We start from the raw sequence: 13,966 nt of genomic DNA on the forward strand, positions 1-13,966 counted from the left end.
TAGTCCCCAGTCTGTGTACACTATCCAAGGTCTTCCATATGACAGATACATGTCTTAAAAACAAACATTTTCTCTCACAGCTTTTATTGCAGGTGTGTAAGTTCTAGCGATCCTTTCAGTGTAAAACTGTTAAATGGGCAGTACTGCAGAAAAGAAATAGGGAAACAACAAATCTAAGAAAGGAAAAAAGGAAAGCTCATTTATCTGTTCTCTCTTCACTCCTAGTCTGGTAGAGGCACCAATGAGGAACTTCCTGAAATTTTAACCTCCACATTCACGTTAGTACATGCATCATGGCACAACAAGGAAATGTTGGTGAGCTCCTCTCAATGCTGGATTCTCCAGTTCTGGGTGTCCTGGAAGATATAACAGCTGCGTTCAAAGATAATCTCATTTGTGGTATGTATCCTTAAAAGTAATTGGAGGTAGGGTTTTGCTTTTACACCGACAAAGGTAGAATAATGTGATGATGTTCTCTGTCAGATACACTCTTTTGCAAATGTGACTTGAAGGAAACTCTTAATATTTGGGACTTAAATTGCTTTAAGGGTTGAAAGTTCTCTTTAGTGTGTTTTGCTTAATGGCATGTCTCTTGGAAGGTTTGTTAAATAATTGTTAAAATGCTGTTATAAAATGATTGGATTTTTCTGGGGCGTAACCTCAAGTTGTGGGCTGATGACGCTTTCTTTGTCAAGTGTAAAAAGAATTGGGTGTCATGCACGTTATGGGAACTAGCGGGATTTTGCTTGTTCAGAACAAACAAACAAAAAAACCTGACCCCAAACAAAACTTCAGACGCAGACTTTCTTTAAAAAATGCTCTCTGCTACTAAGACATCTCTTATGTTGATGGAGCCTTTTCGGAGAATGAGAGCATTGTTAATCTCCTTATCCCTGAGGTTGTTCTTTATGCTGAAGGGAGAGAGTATAAAATTGCTCCTGAACTCTTTGCCTCTGCTGGGTAGAACACTCCTGCAGTTAGCTTCATCTAGGTTTTTAAGGTTAGACAGTGCCGCAGTACTTGTTCTTCATTTAAACAACAAAACAAATCAAAAAACACTGGTTACTTTCCTACTGAGCTAAATGTAACTGCTTGAATGGTCATGAACTAGTGAACGTAGTTGAGAGGTCTCATTTTCTGAAAGGCCTGAAACAGTAGGTACTAGTTTGTTATAAATTGTGCAATAGTTGTCACAAAGTTGAGCAACATTCCTGTAATAAATGCTTCATTTCTAGTATATTGAGAATATATGTTTTTTTCTTGTTGCAAACAAACTGATAGACCGTGGACCTATGCTTGTGAACAACCTGGTAGACTATTACTTGGAAACGAATTCTCAGCAGGCACTGCATATACTGTCCACACTACAAGAGCCTCATGACAAGGTAAATAAATAAATAAATAAATAAAATACTGCTATTAATTATGGCAAATTTTAGTGTGGTAATTAAAGAAGCATTTAAATGGCATCTGTTAGTATTGTGCTTTTGCATTCTGATATGTAATTACCTTGTTGTAGACATGTAGTATCTCTATATCAAAAGTAGAGTTTTTAGTTTTTTAATCTTAAAAATACTCCATTTCATGGGTTGTGTAAACTGGCCTGGTTACCAAAGAACCTCTACAATTTGAATTTTTTTGAGGAATAATGTTGGTTCTTTGCATAGCTGCGTCTGCTTGTTGAATGTTAGATTTATTAGCCTGAAACAATTGGGGTATTTTTAGAGCAGGTAACCATTTTTAAATAGATTGAGAGAATGGCACTGGAAATTTTTACTTTGGTTGACCAGATTTTTAATATTTGGATCCTGTATATTTGTAAAATGCCCTTAGTTTCCAGAACTGACAATAGCAAACTGGTGAATATAGATTTTTTATTTTTTTTTTAAATATATATATTTAACTAATGTATATTTTCATCAAACAAAACTTCCCTTTTTCTACCAATCTAAAATCCTCTCTCAGCACCTTCTGGACAAAATTAATGAATATATGGGCAAAGCTGCTACCCGTTTACCCATTCTCTCTCTACTGGGACATGTAATAAGGCGACAACCATCTTGGAAACATAAGCTTTCTCAAGCACCTCTCCTACTTTCGTTACTTAAATGTCTCAAGGTAAGAACTGTGTCACTGTTGTCCATTGAAACACTTGTACACTTGAAGTAAGCATACATACTTGTAATGCAAGGTATTTGTTTTCTGTTTTGATGTCATTTAGTTAAGCTGTGAGTAGAGAGGAAATGTTGATTAAAATGCAGAGGCACACTGGAAAAATTGCAACTGAATACTCTTCTGCTCCTCTTATTACTGACAATCCTGTCTCTAAAAGCATCTGGCACTGTATAATTTTGAGTTAGGGATGTTTAAAGTTCACTACAACTTTTCAAAAACAAGTCCAAGACCAAGAGCCATTGGTGAAGCTGATGGATGCCTTGAATGTGAATTTATTGAGAAGTTAAGTGACTTCCCATTAGTGCGTTCTGAACTGCTTGCGTGTATGGCGATATACTCTGCTCCATCTGCAGTGCAGTTGAGCTATACAGCAGACTATTCCATGGTGAAATTACCTTTGAATTAGTAGACTTTCCCATTTCAGCTGCAGACATGCTGGAGTGTAAAGAGGTGTCTGTCTGGAGTATAAAGAGAATAGAGGAGGCAGAAGAAGAAAATCCGTAACATTGACTGTCCCATCAGCCTGGGTGGCTCTTGGGATATATACCAAGACCAGCTTAGTAGCATCTGGCCGCAGGCTTACCTGTGCTGTTCATGCCCCTCTCCTGGCAAAGCAGAGGAACTACTGAGGGGAACGTACGTTGAATTGGGGAAGCTAGCAGGGACTGCACTGGGAAAGAGTTTGAACATAGCCTGTGTCATGTCCTAAAATCTAGTTCTTTATTACTGTTTCATCTAGCTAAAGATTTTTGCTACCATACCCCTTTCTCTCAGTGTAAGCCGGGGGTTCTGATTGTTTGAGTTACTGCTTTATGAAATATTTAGCAGCTGGAGTCATCAACCAGGCATTGTTTACACTTGCATGCCGTGCCATACAGCAATGCCTCCCTCAAGTCTCAGTGTTCTAACAGTACTAAGGTTTTGGTTTGGTTCACGTTTGAAGTCTCTGAAACTGAGAAAAGGTAGCTTTTAATTTAGTGAAGATTCAAAAGACCAAATAGTTTATATAATTTGTCATGTTAATCATCCTGAAAACTTGATGTGACAATGTGACAGGTAACTTGTTCGCAAGATGCACAAAGGTAAGTTTGTATGATTTAGGTTTAATAGAAAACCTTCTGACCTTTGTGTCAGTAATTGACCAACATCCTTGAATATCCTGATCAGATTTGCATTTTCTTATTCTCTGAATGCCGTGTGCTTGGCTCTGTGGAGTAGGAAATGCAATTCGTAAGATGCTTCACATACCAGTAATATTTTTTTTTCCTACTTAATTGATGGAACTGTGGTGATGTTCCCTTTTTAAGTCAAGTCTTTTTTACAGAAAAGCAGGAGGCAAATGACAGGACAGGAGCAAGAATCTAAAATCTTTTTCTTAGATTTATTCTGGATGAAAGAGACAGTAACTTTGGTCCATTAAGATATGGTAGGTTTCAGACTGTTTCAAAGTAGAGAACTTTTTCCATGATGATGTTTCCAGTGCTTACTTCATCCTTGGAAAAATTAAGTTTAACTCTATTTTAACTGACTAATGCAAGTTTTTTCCCTTCTTGCAGACTGACACAGATGTAGTAGTACTCACCACAGGTGTCCTAGTGCTAATAACCATGTTGCCAATGATTCCTCAGTCTGGCAAACAATACCTTCATGATTTCTTTGGTATCTTTGGCCGTCTCTCAGCCTGGTGCTTGCAGAATCCAGGTGAGATTTCTACTTTGTTGCATGCAGTTAAGGTGTAGCAGTATCCTTGAGACTTTTAGGCAGCTGATGAGCACCTTCTTTTGTGAGACTCTTAAAGGTCTGAGATTATTTAAATGCAGAAGATTATGTATTAAGATTAAAAGCTGTTCTGTTCTTTGATAGTATTGGGCACTGCTTCTTTGCTCAAAAGTTAGAAATCTCTTAGATTCTCTAGTGTGGTGCTGCTGTTATCTGAAGTGTTACTGGACAGAAATGCTACCTTGATGGCAGTGAAAAAGCAGAGATTGATGTTAATGGGTAGAAAAAGGAAAAACTGCTAACATTTGAGGCAGATATTTGGGAATTTGAGTTTCCCAGGTGTGAGCGGGGAGGCAGAAGAAGCAACACGTAAGAATTCCTTTCAATATATAATTATCAGTAGTCATGGAAGTGTTGGCAAACCTAGTCTTCTCAGTCACAGCATTGGTTTTGCTGAATTTTATGTAAGCTATCTGAGATCCAACACTATAGTTACTTATGTATGTCTTATGGATATATGAACAAATGTTGTGTTAAGCACATAAAGATCCTATTTACAAGGCAATTTGTTGCTGGCAAGATTGGAATTTATAGAACAGAAGGATGGCTAGTAAGAGTCAAGTCTGTTGTGAATGTTTTCTGTGACAGACAAACTTAGTTTTTACTTTTGAAGTAAAGCATGCCTTTTTTAATCGTTCAGGCTATCTTGCAAACTCTATATTACTATTTAGAGTGGCTTCAGGTATTTTTGAGTAGAAAATACTGTGCTTTAAAGACTAATTCCAACCGGTATCCAGTCATTCTTAATGGTCTGTATCTAATTTTTGGTTTTGCTGTGAGCTGATGAGAATGGTTGTCTGTTCTCTCAGAAGACTTCATAGCTTTGCTAGGGACTGTTTGTATTTCAGAAGAGTTGTTCCAGTTAGCATTTCAAACGTGAAAACAGTTTGCTTGCATTCTTAGAAGTCTTGTTCTTTTCTTCAGTGCAGTGAAAAAGATTCTAACTATTTTTTCCAGGTCACGTGGCAGAGATTTATCTTGTCCATCTTCATGCCAGTGTTTATGCTCTTTTTCATCGTCTTTACGGAATGTATCCTTGCAATTTTGTCTCCTTTCTGCGTTCTCACTACAGTATGAAGGAAAACTTGGAGACCTTTGAAGAGGTAGTGAAGGTAAAATGCTGCTCATCACTGTAGTGTCTGAGACAAGAAATTCATAGCTGTGTAAAGGCAGTTATGTGTCAAGTTAGTACACCGACTTTGATTTAACTGAGAGCTGCTCATCTGCATAGACAGGCTATTGAAGGACTGAAATCTCATTTGGAACAAGATCATCTCTTGAGGCTGTGATGTTATGTGCTAGCTTTAAACATTTGTTAAATGCAGAATTCTGACCAATTGAGATCAGCAGGTGGTTCATCAGTTTTGTGTGTTTTAGTGCAATCAGAAAAATGTTGTAATAATGTTTTTTTTTCTCTTGCTCATCCAGCCAATGATGGAACATGTGCGAATTCATCCGGAATTAGTGACTGGATCTAAGGACCATGAACTGGACCCACGAAGGTATATATGCGTTCTCTCTGCTATTAAGAAAGTCTATAAGTGACCATATTTTAGCTGAGTTATTTCAGAAGGCTTACAGCAAAAACTTTTCTATCAACAACAGCGTGTGCCAGTGGTGTTTCACCATCCATTTTCATAGGTACACCAGGTAAATGCATAGGATTTCTTCATCCAAGCTTACAGCTGGATGAATAAGCAGTCTTCTCTTGTGAAGGGCCATTAACAATGATGTTGGGTTTCTAAATTCATTTTATATCTGGGATAGAATCCTTTTTTTACTTAACAATTACTTAACAGATTTACTTAACAGTTTACTTTCTTAATTTTATGACGTAACAATGAAACGTTTTCATAAAATTCTAAAAAACTTTGCTTATAGTAAGTAAAGAGAAACTACCACTGTTGATCTGCTTCACTGGCTTAAAGTTTGGGTCACGGCTTTGGTTTGTTGAAGTACTTGGTGGGATTTGTGTTGAAAACGGCTTCAGTGTGTCTTGTTTTGGTACCTAGATATTGGTTCAGTTAACAGATCAATTCTTTTAACAGGTATGTTTTAACATCAGTTGTATTAGTTTTCTTTAGAAATAGGCTCATTTGCCTGCAGCAGCACCACTTGCTGCTTTTCTCTTGTCTCCACAGGCCCAGCCACTGAAGAGGAGAAATTGACTCTTGTTGCTGCACAGTAGTGCTCTTGCCCTGCTTTTCAGAGCCACTAGGAAAACACTACTAAATGGGAACCTATTGAATATCACAATGCTCAGTTTTGCAGGCTTCTCTCAGACAGGGAGAATGGGTACGGAGGGTGGGTGGCGCCACTAAGGAGTTCAGTTGGCACAAAACTAACTGTTAGAAGCCTTCCGATTTGGTATCGTTCACATATCTTACATTCGGAAGTGACTCAGCCTTTAATAGACAGCCTTCTGTGTTTTTTCTTCTTTACAGTGAACTTCCATCCCCTGAAATATTGGACAGATCTTTATGGCTGCTAACTTTAGTGAGGAAAAAAAAATTCAAAATGAAGGAAGTAGTAATAATAAAGGACATTCCCAAAACTTAGGAGCAAAACACAAACCTGAAACTGGCATTGCGGATGGTGATTGCTTAAATAATATAATTCCCTCATTGCTGGCATTTCTAAATTTTGACCAACATCTGAGTCTAGCTGAGCTGATTTCTGCAGTTGCTGAAGCTCAGGATCAACCAAGTCTTCATATGCTATTCCTCCTTTCCAGAGTGCTCCATGGCAGACCTTTATGGATCTCTGTGTCAAAGCTGTTTGTCTCCTATATGAGACCCCATTTTATAAGTCATCTGGTTGCGATTTCTGTATGCTGCCTTGTTCCAGTTCTGGCTGGGAGTATGCAGGGCTGTCTGGAACAAATGAGCCATCCTATAAGCCAATTCCTGATATCTCCAGGAACCCTTGTTTGTAACAATAATTGACTAACTTACTCTTTTGGATCCAAAAACTGTCTGCAGGTGGAAAAGACTAGAAACTCATGATGTTGTGATAGAATGTGCCAAAATCTCCCTGGACCCTGCAGAAGCCTCGTATGAAGATGGCTATTACTCTGCATCTCGGAAACCCTGTACAAACTTAAAACATCATCAAACTGACCCCAGTGCCAGCCATTACATTGACACACAGAGCAGCTATGGTAAGATCTGCCTGATGGCTAATGAATACCCATTTCCTGGAAGAAAATGGGCCTTAGAGCAAAGAGGCATCTTATTATCTCACTTGAAGTCCAGTTCTTGGGCACTGGAAAACAAACTTTCATTTAAAACACATGTGTATGTATTTACATCTGCATGCATGCTCTGATCATGCAGACATACAGAATGTTGACAAAGCTGCCTTTTCCATGCCTCTGCCTGCCCCTCAAAACAACCAAACCAAACAAAAACAAAAGCTGTAGTATGTAATATGTGCAATAGATACCTGCTGGGGTTGGAAGAAAAGTTTCTTGTTTGCTCGCTATGGCTGTGTACATTGTGTATGTAGAACGGACTTGAAATGTTTTGCTTAAAAGCCTTTACTACTAGCCAGAAGAATCATTGATTTGTAATTGATACAGATGATACTTCTAATTTATATTTTTTAAACTTTCAGGGACTTCTACCCCGTATTCCACTCCTCGGCTAACACTATCACAAATGCCAGGGCAGCTACCTCAGATTCTGAGCCCACAGTCAGTACAGCTGTCAACTGAGCCACAGCAGGTAAAGCAGAAGGTTACACGCGGCATGCACTTAATGCTTTGCATTTTGCTTGTATTTTCTATTGACAATACCCCAAAATCATGTTTCTGAGAAGTACTGAATTCTTCAGAACTTAGTGTGTATTTCAGATTTATTCCCATCTGGTTTCCTATATCAGAGCGTGGATGTGGATGTTTGACAGTGCACACATTCTTTTTCTGAGCTTCGCTGATTTGTGTTTATTGTGTATTGGCTTTGCATAGGTTACCATCTGGAGTCCTTCTGCAGTTTGTGGTATGACCACTCCACCAACCTCCCCTGGAATTGTCCCGTCAGAATCATCCCAGTCTTCATCGCAACCTTACAGCAAAGCTTTTGGCACATCTGGTACGTGCTGCATTTTTTGAATTAGGCCTTGAAGATTTATTAAAATAGAAATTCTGGCTGTAAATTTTGCTGTCAGCTTCTTAAACGGGGTTTCAGCACTCTGCTGTTTGATAGGCTTAAGTCATTACTTCTGTGAATGGAGTACCTGGTCATCCAGAGTAATGCAAACACTGAGACAAATTGCAATGAATTCAGTGCCAAAGTCTGAAACAGGCCCGTTGGAAACTGTGTGTCTTTATCTTGGTAGATAGTGGAAAGAGATTTAAGAAGTAAATAGCTGAGATACTGTTTAAACATACAATTCTTCACGTATAATGCTCAACTGAAAGGAGGAAATGGGAACCTTGCTGAAGGAACTTTTGCTCCCCCTTTTCAGCAGGGGGTAAAGGAACGCCTTTGGGAACGCCAGCCACATCTCCTCCACCCAGCACTTCAGATGACTTTGTGCATGTTTCACTTCCTTCAGCTGCTGCCACACCTCCTAAAAAGGTACAACAAAATTCTTCTGCCAAATAAATCTGACTTTTCATTGACTTGCTGTACGTGCAGTAACTGTAACCAAGGAAAATCAAAGTAACAGACTTAGTGTTGCATTTTATTGTAAAACCTCATTTTCTTCTAAGGTTAGACTACTTTCACCATTTCCAATTATATGTTTTTTGTGTAACTGTGTAAATTTTCTTTCTATGAAACTGTCCAAGAGGTTTGTTTCGAACAGATGTCTGATACAAAGAATATGTATGTATGTTTTTTTTCCAGGAGGACAAATCAGATTCTGGGAGGCCTTTATTGTACCGTCAACAAAATGTCATAAACAGCGATAAATCATTGGGTAAACTCCACTTTCCTCTCCCTATTTTCAATAACTTATTTTTAAACAAATCCTGTTTTTAATGACATATTCCAACTGCCAAACACTTTTCCACAGGTTTTTCTGTTTCTTTTCACTGAGTTCTTCATAGTTCCAGGATCCTGCCTTAAACTGATGCAACTTAAACCTTCCCATGATGCTTTTGATTTCATTTTAACTATTCACCTTCAGAAGTAGCCTGCAGATTTTTTTTTTTTAACTGGCCTATTTGCCTTTTCATGCATATTTAAATTTAAATACACAGATCAACACTGAAGTCTGGAAAAGGATTTTTTTTAAAAGCTGATGCTTTGAGGGTGAATTCTTTTTAGAAACAACAAGTTGTACTTGAAGTTTTTACTTGAACAAAGTATGTCACATGTGCAGCCTTACAATTTGATCCAGACATGAGGATAGATATGCTTCCTTTAAAAGCTTTTGGAAAAACTTTGTTTGCTATCCACAATTGTATTGCTGTACTTGAACTGTTTTTGAAAGTCCTGTGGAATATTGAAAGCAACAGTGGATGGTTGAGGAACTCAACTTCTAATAGGTAAATCTAGATTCCCTTTTCCATTCTCTGACATCTACACCTGTGACAGCTGTAGAAAGGGATTTGGGCACTGTTTGAAACCTCTGTACTGTGCATCTTTACTGTCCTCAAGGTGGAAATGATAGTGAAACTCAAGCTGGTTTTCCCTGCTTGAAGTGTTATAGCAACACTGGAATCTGAACTTCCTGAATTACAAGATCAGGCTAGGTTTTTCAGTGGGTTCCTAATCTGTTCCGGAGCTGTGAGCATGAGGTTTCTATCCTGCATGCTTTTGTGTGTGTATCCCTGGCGGCTGTCTCAGAGTTTTGATCACTAGTCACAAACTGTCAAGTTTGTATTACATCAGCTTACTACACTTCCTTTTTGGGGTGTAGGGAGGTAAGAACTGTGTCCTCAAGTAGCCAAATCAGAAGCTAAGAGGGAGTTTAAAGCTGATGTAGAAGTATAGTTGTCGCACTACATATTGGCTGCTTTTTTATTTATTTAATGGGTTCAGTTGCAGACAACACATCCTTACTTGTAGAGGAGGCCACCTACACTTGTTGTGCAGTAGCAAATGTTAAGTTTACAAAATTACACTTCTGGATTGGGACAAACATGTGACTAATCTCAGAAGTGGTTTCCACAGGAACAGATGCTTCCTCAAAAGAGGAAAGAGGGACACGTTTAATCTAAGGCCCTTACAGCAGTATAAGGCTCCTGTTCTGTGCTGTAATAAGGCTGGACAAAACAGCATCTCCACAACTAACTTTTGTTTTCTTTTCTTTTTTTTCAGACACACCTGGTAGTAAAAGTTCAGTAACCTTAAGTGATCTTCCAGAGTTTTTAGGTGGTTTGTCTTTTGAAGATAGTGCTGAAAAGGACAGAGAGGAAGGTAATTTCTGTTATCTTTAGATACATCTTAGCTAAGGAAATGTAAGATTCATGGCTTGTGCTAGATTGTTTTGCCTTATATCACTGCTGTTCTCAGTATTCTCTAGGGTAACTTTCATATGTTTAAATCCCGTCTCTGTGAGCTTTGCCATTAATTAATTTTAAACGTGTCATTTCTGGGCCTACAATATGGGAATTCTTGTTGCAACCCGCTTTATTCCTTTGAAAAGTTGCCCAATGCTGAAGACTAGTACCCAAAACTCAGACTTGTTCCCCTAAGTAAAAAATCTCAAATCTTTTTTTATTAGAGAGCAGTTGACTGGAATGAGAGAACTTAGTAATGCTGGTATTTATTGTAGGAACAAACAAACAAATCTATAGGAGAATGAGTAAATCTGTGGTGATGAGGTAGTTTAATAGCATTTGTTCTCACTATAAGGCAACTTCAGTCCTATGTAAAGAATCCCTACAAAACTCTTATTTAAAAAATAAAAATAAACCCTGTTTTGAGAGCTTCAGTGAGATAGTTGTATATTTGTCCTTAAACTCTTAATGTTTTTTTTCAGGATGTCATTGATTTGTCCTATAGAAATTGGGCACATTTATTCATTTTTTTTCCATGTTTAGAATAGGTCTGTGTTGTCTTTAAATAATAGCATCTTTTCAAATGCAAGTGTTTTTCATAAAGGTTTTTGTAAATAGTCAAAACAGTAAAGTCTGTAAACTTAATCTTCAGAAGACTAAAGTGGGTACGGTCCTGACGTGAAAGAATAATAAAAAGCAAACTCCAGAAGAAGGTATTTTAGCTGCTGTAATTCTATCTTACCTTCAAGGTGAGATTTTTATTTTTTAAGGCGTGCTTACATTGTTAACAGTAGGATTTTAGTCTTTGGGGAAGTGCTTCAAGTTGACCAATTTAAGAACTAGAGCTACTTAAAGCAAGTGAATCACTCTTCTGTCATAGAACCATGAGTTAGGTTGCACTCCTGGGTTCTGAAGCATGGTCTGGTTCTAATTTTACTTCAGGACACCTTGCAGGACTTTTTCCCTAGCTATGTTGAGACGTTCAAGCATGTGTAAGGTAAATGGATGCCTAAGGGTGCTACGAGAACTGGTTAGGGTACAGGAAAAAATACACTGTCCAGAAACTTTGTGTTAAGCTCACTTAACTGATTGGTCGCCCCCTTCCATCCCTCTCAGATGCAATATCTAAAGAGATCTCCGAGATCACAACTGATGCTGAACACATGGTGCCTAGAGGAGGATTTGACTCTCCATTTTACCGCACAAACGAAAGTCTGTCCGGCTCTCAGAAGAAGACCCAATCAGCAGTCTCTAGTGTTCAGGGACACGGTCCGACCTCTGAGCCTTTAACATCTTCTCTGGACAAGCCTGGGCCTGAGAGTGCGCGGGAAACACCCAAACAAACGTTTACTCCCATAGACAAGCCCTGCGGAGGCTCTGGTGAAAGCCCTGCTGGTAACAGGGAAGGAACCTCTGGGGAGACAAGTATTCTCACTCCCAGCCCTTGCAAAGTACCGGCGCAAAGAAGAGTGGTGTTTGGGAGTGGGCAGCCTCCCCTGTACGAGCACCTTTTTGAGGTTGCATTACCAAAGACTGCCTACCTCTTTGTTGGCAAGAAGACTGAGGAGCTGCTAAAGAAAGTCAAGGGAACCCAGGATGAAGACTGCATGGCCTCTACTTCTCCTGTGGAAGTACTGGACAGACTGATACAGCAAGGGGCGGACGCGCACACTAAGGAGCTGAACAAGTAGGTGACTGAAAGCCTTACTTTGCAAACTTTCTTGTTAAGACTTTTGTGCTGGCTTCATTTTTATAGCTGTGTCTGGAAAACAAGTGAGTTAGGAAACCTACATGAAAAATGTATTCCGTGAAACATTACTGTTAGGAGGTTTGGGTGGAGAATTTTTATATTTCTGTTGGTAACCATTTTACTATAAAAGTGGGTCTGTGCCCTTAGAACTCTTTCTGACCTTAGTAACAGAGCTTAGCGTGAAGAAGTAGGGCTGCTGGGTGTGTTACCACACCACTGCTGGAGAGATTTGCTTACTTTATCAGGTTTAAGTCCCCCACTAGATGCTCAAAAGCAACTGTAGAGTGCCAGGGGAGACTGACACTTTCTTCTTTCTAATACAGACAATGTGAAGAACTGGAGAACCAGATTTAAAGGCTAGGTGCATCTGCTGCATTCCGTCTTCTTCTCTCATTCCCCTGTACTCCACTTTCTCCTTATGCTGTTTTCTGTACCTGAGAGAATTTTTCTTGCTAACTTCCAAGAAATTCTGTCCTCCTTTACCATCTGCCCTTGCAGCCTGCTTCTTGCACAATTCCTTCTCATTCTCTTCATACCGATTGACCATAATTGTACTTTTATTAGGCTGTAAGATCCTTTGAGGTGGGGTTTCCATTTTAAAGTGACTCGCACAGTGTTTGTGTATTTAAACTTAGTGGTTAATGCTACATTTTCATTTTTCAGATTGTCTCTGCCAAGCAAATCTGCTGACTGGACTCATTTTGGAGGTGAGGATGTTTCTTGTGTTTTGGCAATCTGTTCTTCTATTATTAGACTTGCTTAAACAATGACCTGCTACTGTCATGTGCTTTTTTTTTTCCTTTGCTAATGCTGCAGAAGGATGGTGCCTTCCTTCCATTAAATCATGGCTTATCTGCTTAGCAGATGAGTGCCCGTGTTCCAGTGTGACAGGATTTTTGGTGTGGGTTTTTTTTACACTCTTTGAAAAGTGAATACTGCCTTCCCCACAATTTTACAGATTTCTGCTTCTGACCATTTAAGATCTGCTAGCCTTCTGAGTGATGCCAAGCTTGGCTTTTTTTCCTTAATAGAAGGAGCAATCCATCTGGAGCATGTATATGTTCAGGAGACAAAAACAACTTTGTTTTCAATGTCTGCTGAAAGCATTTTTTCCTGTGAGGTTTGTGTAATATGGGGGAATAAACACAGGATTAGAAACTTGCCTGTTAAAACTGTAGTCGTCTGCCACTTGTTTGAAGCAGACTTGTGGTTAAACATTATTTTTCTGGTTTCTTTGGGAAAAAATGTTTAAAAAAAATAAGTTTGTGTTTTAATTCAAGTGGAACAGACAAATTTTTAAGCTGTGATTTCAAAGAAATCTATTTTGTGTACTTCAGAAGATATTTCCCAGGTGTGGAACATGGACGGTACAGTTCAGTAACCTCTTGGTCTTCTAACTCCAATCCAGGTTCTCCTCCTTCAGATGAGATTCACACCCTGCGTAACCAACTGCTTTTGCTGCACAACCAGTTACTGTATGAGCGCTTCAAAAGACAGCAACATGCCCTTCGGAACCGGCGGCTCTTGCGAAAAGTGATTAAAGCAACAGCACTGGAGGAACATAATGCTGCCATGGTGAGCAGGGCTACAAATCTAGCAGTCATTTAGACACAGTGGTGCTAACAAGGGTTAACTGTCTTGGCCAGCATCTTTCTGTACCACTTGATCGAAAAAGAAACCTAGTTTCTCACCTTATTCAAGTCAGTGTTTGTGGAATGACCTATGGATGAATTGCATGCACCGTGATCATTAAACCATTTAACTGTAGGGGACTGAATCCATGGATGCCTCCATGCTTAACTCCTGCTGCC

The 13,966-nt window shown here is 39.0% G+C and overlaps 1 protein-coding gene across 5 annotated transcripts in view; it reads left to right on the forward strand.

Annotated features, from left to right (window-relative positions):
* TSC1 (TSC complex subunit 1) overlaps nucleotides 1–13,966 on the forward strand; it is a 29,246-nt gene that overhangs the window by 8,009 nt on the left and 7,271 nt on the right. For 3 of the 5 annotated variants that reach the window (XM_035554909.2, XM_035554910.2, XM_050714491.1), the window contains exons 3-17: nucleotides 226–399; nucleotides 1,282–1,385; nucleotides 1,966–2,118; nucleotides 3,732–3,876; nucleotides 4,912–5,066; nucleotides 5,383–5,456; nucleotides 6,936–7,114; nucleotides 7,570–7,679; nucleotides 7,922–8,045; nucleotides 8,422–8,534; nucleotides 8,805–8,877; nucleotides 10,224–10,322; nucleotides 11,522–12,092; nucleotides 12,819–12,862; nucleotides 13,564–13,730. In XM_035554909.2, the coding sequence (XP_035410802.1) occupies nucleotides 294–399; nucleotides 1,282–1,385; nucleotides 1,966–2,118; nucleotides 3,732–3,876; nucleotides 4,912–5,066; nucleotides 5,383–5,456; nucleotides 6,936–7,114; nucleotides 7,570–7,679; nucleotides 7,922–8,045; nucleotides 8,422–8,534; nucleotides 8,805–8,877; nucleotides 10,224–10,322; nucleotides 11,522–12,092; nucleotides 12,819–12,862; nucleotides 13,564–13,730 (2,217 nt within the window). In that variant the 5' untranslated portion in view covers nucleotides 226–293. The remainder of the gene's footprint in view (nucleotides 1–225; nucleotides 400–1,281; nucleotides 1,386–1,965; nucleotides 2,119–3,731; nucleotides 3,877–4,911; nucleotides 5,067–5,382; nucleotides 5,457–6,935; nucleotides 7,115–7,569; nucleotides 7,680–7,921; nucleotides 8,046–8,421; nucleotides 8,535–8,804; nucleotides 8,878–10,223; nucleotides 10,323–11,521; nucleotides 12,093–12,818; nucleotides 12,863–13,563; nucleotides 13,731–13,966) is intronic. The other 2 variants (XM_035554911.2, XM_035554912.2) reach the window with 1 other exon arrangement.

This window comes from Cygnus atratus, chromosome 19 (genome assembly GCF_013377495.2).
Source record: "Cygnus atratus isolate AKBS03 ecotype Queensland, Australia chromosome 19, CAtr_DNAZoo_HiC_assembly, whole genome shotgun sequence".
In the NCBI taxonomy this organism is placed as follows: Eukaryota; Metazoa; Chordata; class Aves; order Anseriformes; family Anatidae; genus Cygnus; species Cygnus atratus.